Here is a 5,479-nt window from a genome sequence, read left to right on the forward strand (position 1 = left end):
AACAATGGAGAATCGAACTTTCTCTCATCAAACAGCAATGAAGTTTGATTAAATGGGCCTTTTAATATTTCATAACTTTGATTTTTGATCAAAAGTAACTAATTAAAGGACTTATTTTAAGAGATGCATGAAACTAGCTCTTTAGATGATTCCAAGCTACATATCTTCTTTATAAGGCATGAAATCTTAATTATTACTAGTAATATAATCAGGATGCTGTGTATTATTGTTTCCTTTTTACCTTGTTTTGATACTCGAAGACTATCCTTCAAATTAAGGATCCACTTGCGTTTCACCCAAACCAAGAATCAAATTCCCACCTTATAACTAAAACCTCCTTCCAATTTCTAATATATTGATCCTTGCTCATTTTGAGATTAAATTAGAGTGCTCCTCGGCCCTCTAAGTCATGCGAGGGGAGAACTTGGGGAGAGCTGGCTAGGGAACTCAGGTATAAAGTCCCACGAGGTGTTCTAGAAGTCAAAATATGCGGAGAACTCGAAAAGTCGAGTCACATGAACAAGGCATTTGAGAGTCTAAGTTGATCTAGAGTGGGGTCGATATAGGTGGTGGGAGGATGCTTTACCTCTTCACATGGGATTTGATAAGAAGGAATTGGGAAGAATACATGAACTTAATAGATCCTTATTCTTGCTTTTGAAGAGTAGGACATGAACGAGATTTTTAGATGTACATAAAAATGAAGGAATATTTTTGGAGAAAGAAATCGAGCACTATTTGAGATATTCGCCTTTCTTAGACATTGTTCAAATAAACATTGTGCCGCCCCCAGTAATTGTATTTATTGAAAGTTTAAATCAAATAGTCTTGATCTTCTTCATCAAATTAAATTTGATTGAATTATATAATAATCAATTAAATTATGTAATGTATTATATTCCTCATCTTCAACCTTCACATTCCTCATCAAATTGAAAGGTGCAAAATTTTGTTCCTTCAAAATCTCCTTGCAAATTCTTGTTTGCTTCGTCTTGTGCTTTCGAACAGTTTGCTCATCAGTTTCTTTGGGTTCGCAGCAAGGAAACGATCAATCTCTTCTACTGCATTCACAGTTACTGGTGTCGTCAACAAGTTTCTGACCATGGTGATCGATGTCTTGATCTGGGACAAAGATATATGCAAACACAATTGGCTTAATTTTCTTGCAGTTTAGGAGAGAGTACATGTCTAAGAACTTTAAACGCTTTCTAAAACAAAAAGGTGGACTGTTTACTTATATGAGATATATCAAAGAAGTAATAAGAGAATCACAAATCGATTTTTGAATATATTTTAATAGACCAATTCAAAGATTAGCTTATCAGGATCATATCTTTCTGGTGTAAGCAGAGTAATTCAAAGATTAGCTTTCTAGTACTCGCGTGTTACATTCCTGGGCTAATTCATTAATGTACAACACAGAGAACTCAGTTCCTTCCACATCTTTCATGGCTTAGTTAGGAGGAACTGGCATATCGAAAAACCTGTAGTAAGCTGCCTGCCTCTCTACACTACAAGTACACTGATTTACATAGTTTCTTTGCTGTTTCCTCAGCAGTAGAACATCACCCTCTTCACCTTCTCTTTCAAGGCAGGTAAGGGTTTCACAGGGGTTTCATTTGTCTGGTGCATGCTTCGAGGTTGGCTTTCAGTTACCTCTGGATCCATGTAAAACCGAGCTCGAAAAGCCGCTAGGTGGGCGTAATAGGCAGGTGGAACTGTTGGTAAAAGCAGGTTTTTGAGTTGATTCATTCTTGAACTTCTAAGTGATACATGAACTATGGATAGAACCTCTTACCGATAGACACAGATCGGGTGCAACGAGCATACCTGTAATAACAAGTTGTTTGTCAGTTAAGCATATGTTATTTACGCATATGAAAGTTTGAGTTTCCATTCGAAGAACTATACGTGTAGCAGAGATTGTTTGTGAGGGTCTGCATTTCATCTGCTGTGAAATTGTTCTCGTCCCATAGAACATGGTAATGGGCTGGCCGACTTGTACCCTGCCAAATCAGAAACAATGTGACTTCAAAGCCATGAATGTTGTGATTTTATGGCTGTAGGAACTATGTAAAACCATGCAGAACATCGGCATCATACGATATGCATAAAAACAACCAATCAATATTTTCTTACTGTTTAGCTCTATGTTATGCAAGCATGAAGCGTATCGGAGTAAGTAAAAGCTTCCGAGGCGCCTTACCTGTATTCCAGCATGGCTGCATAGGTAGAAATCAAACTCAGCAGGATGACAGATCTTGGAGTCGACCACAGTGCCTGCAAAACAAAACATCAGTTTTCGATTTAGTCTAATCAGTGCAGTCACAATTTTGAATATTCATATTTGTAACTAGGAAAACTTATCAAAATATTCTCTCCATCGACAACAGAAAAGCACAGAGAATAGTTGTATTACCCGGCAGGATATTTCCACTCTTGTCTGTGCTGCTTCTGTCCTTGTGGTTGTTCACAAATAGTCTCGTGTGATGGCGTTTCTGAACCACCACAAAGGTTACAGGAGGCTGGTAATTTGGTTCTAAGGATGCACATGCCTGAAAGAATCAAACGATTAGCTGCAACTTTGGAGAATTTTTAGTAAATAAATACTCTGACTCGTATTAACCTTGCGAATAGCATCTAGTTCATATAACAAGACTTGATAGAACTGTCCTTCGCTAACACCATCCCTGCAGTTTTTGTTGAAGAATATATTCAGTGGTGTAAAGTAATAAGATTGCAAAGTAGATGTACTACCTGTAGAAGATAATCCTTAAGGGTTTTTGTCCTGTTGCCTTGCGGAAAGATATTAAAAGTTCCCTGCAGTGTTGGAAACAAATAGAACGAATGTTCATATTCAGACTAGAGAAAACTTCCGATTCACCTCAAAAACATCTATGTTTGCTTGACAACATGGAAGACAAAGAGATAGCTCTGTAATGATAACTAATTCAGAATTACTGATCCCCCATAAACTGTGATTGATGACACCTCCAAACATAGTAAATCTCATTAACCACCAAGTAACCAATTTCCATTTTAGAGTGTTAATATTGTAATCAACAACATACAAACCTGATCATCCCTCCCGTAACTAAGCCACGCTGGGGATCATGCCATGTCTTGTAAAGATCCTGAATCAGTTCCTGTCGATGAGCCTGAGCACATACTAAGCCAGCATATTTTGTAACTTCAGGCCAGTCTTGAGAGGCAACAACCTGAAATAAAAAGGAGGAAACAGAAAATTGATGAATGAAAACTAGTGTGCATAAAAGAAGTAACACAGGATTGTAGTTTATTACAGCAGCAATAGATGGACTAGAATCTTCTCCTGTCTCAGGATGTGTTACATCTGCTCCAAATATAATGGTTGGTATATCGCTCACTAATGGAATTCGCCAACTGATAGCATCTAGAAGCACAGTATTTCTTCCTCCCATCTGCAGAAAGAATACAGATAAGAGCAAGGAGTATGAAATGGCATTTAAACTTGTTTAAAGCACCATATAATAACTACTTCACGGAGTTAAATGGGACTTCAAAAGTACCTTGACATTAATTTTGAGCGAGACATTTGCAAGGTATTGTTTGCTTATTTTGAACACATGCTTTGTTAGACAGCATTGTGAGATCAACCCCAAATCAGTTTCGCATATTCGTTTAAGATCACCTATAGATGAAACATTAACATAAAACATGACTGAAAGCTCAAAAAAAAGGTGGAGACATGGATATGATATTTGAATGCTCACCGTATAAAGAACCATTATTATCAGGAAGGATAGCTACGAGAAGCTCAAGCTCTTTGCCTTTTAGTTTGTTGGTTGCTGCAGTATATACATGTCTTAGGGCCTTCCCAACTTGGTCAGGTCTTGCAGAGTGTATTGGGATAACTGGTTCGCGGTTGAATTCCTGAAGAGTCACAACATGGGAATTATGTCCATGTTCTCAAATATTTGTCAAGTAGATCATGATGAAAAATTCAGTTACAATATATTAAAAGATATTTGAATAAAGAAATAAGAAGTGAAGTGACAAATTTTACCATGCCGGATACTTGGCACATCTGTGCTAGCTCCTGACAGAAACTATGAGCTGTGTTCTCCTGAACACTACGAGAAAAATTAATGCAGGCCCAGTAGTTTACCGTACATCCATTGATCACCTTCTGCATCAGCAAAATTCAACCATCAACATATGTGCTCCAGAAGGCATGAATATTTACTCGGAAAGTTAGGGTACGCATCCATTCCTATTATGCTCTAATTGGCCAAGTTCCATTTGAATCATGATGCATCATAATTTGAAGCATAAATACATGCAGTTGACCTTGAGCCGAAAAGGCTTGATAACTTCTGTAAGGTAAAATTTAAGTACCTTATTCATCATGTTCCACTGACCAACTTGAGGTAGACACTCCTTTTCTTTCCCGGTGTCGTGGTACTTCAGCTACACGATAAATATACAACAAATTAATAAAAATGAGAAATGCAGTTATTTGTCGGGAAAAAATAGGTGCAGCAAGTTGTAACTTTTAGCTCAAAAAAGTTGCACAAGCAACATTTACCCAGGGTGCAGGTAGTACTCGGGCCTCCACTGAGGTTAGTTTGTCACTTATGTTTATTCCAAATTCCTTTGCATAGGGATCATTCCCATAAGCATTTTGGCGAACTGTCTGAGAACGAAAACACACAGCACATTGATATGAGCACTGTTTATGAGCAAGAACATTAATAAAAAAAAAATATAGCCCAAAATAGTGTAATTAAGAGACCATGGTAATTTGAAATGATTCGCATATGAGAATATACTCAGAAAAGCTTGGATGCGAACAAAAAATGACTAGCTGACCAATAATCCAACTGTTGTCAGTTAAACGAAATGGAACCAAAACAAGAGTCACGGAACATTCAAACATTCTAGAAACACTTACCACAATCACAGTTAATCTGCCAGACTAAATGTATTTACAGATGATGAGTCAGTGCATATTTGAGCACTAATCTTTTAATACTAAAACAAGGTTTCAAACAAACATACCTGTAAAATATCCATTTCTTGTTCTCTGGGTCTTTGGCAAGTAACTTTTAACAATGAAGTAATTTGCTTTTCATTCAACCTCTTTGTGTATCTTTGACCCTCTACTATTTTGCAAGCCTGTATACCAAACCATTAGAAATGAAATAACCCAGCAATGGTATTATTGGCCAAGCTTCCACCTCCATTGGAAGAGAATTTGCTTTCTTCTGATTCCCTACTTGGAGGCAAGGAAGATGAGCATACTGAATGGTAAATCCATACATCTCCTTGAAGTATTCAACCACAGATTTCATATTCATCTGATCATCAACTGGAAAACTGTTCAAATGTCAATTCAAAATTTTAGAAGAAAAATTGCAATTTCAATCATGTAATAATTTCTACATTGAGATGAACACCAGAAGGAAACTAGAACAAAACATATATTGGAAGTGTCTGA

General features: G+C 37.1%; 1 protein-coding gene across 1 annotated transcript; it reads right to left on the minus strand.

Annotated features, from left to right (window-relative positions):
- Positions 1-1,551: 1,551 nt before the first annotated feature.
- Positions 1,552-5,333, minus strand: LOC141816538 (protein argonaute PNH1-like). The gene is made up of 16 exons (XM_074704300.1): positions 5,220-5,333; positions 5,041-5,157; positions 4,568-4,675; positions 4,378-4,449; positions 4,046-4,168; positions 3,753-3,912; positions 3,549-3,670; positions 3,303-3,440; positions 3,076-3,218; positions 2,758-2,820; positions 2,627-2,690; positions 2,420-2,555; positions 2,207-2,280; positions 1,912-2,006; positions 1,799-1,830; positions 1,552-1,718 (listed from the first exon to the last, which is right to left on the minus strand). The coding sequence occupies exons 1-16, from the start codon at positions 5,331-5,333 to the stop codon at positions 1,552-1,554; spliced, it is 1,728 nt and encodes a 575-aa protein (XP_074560401.1).
- Positions 5,334-5,479: the final 146 nt, after the last annotated feature.

Source organism: Curcuma longa, unplaced genomic scaffold, assembly GCF_044706935.1.
Source record: "Curcuma longa cultivar G26 ecotype Majalengka, Jawa Barat unplaced genomic scaffold, ITB_CL_G26_1.1 contig_17155, whole genome shotgun sequence".
NCBI lineage: Eukaryota > Viridiplantae > Streptophyta > Magnoliopsida > Zingiberales > Zingiberaceae > Curcuma > Curcuma longa.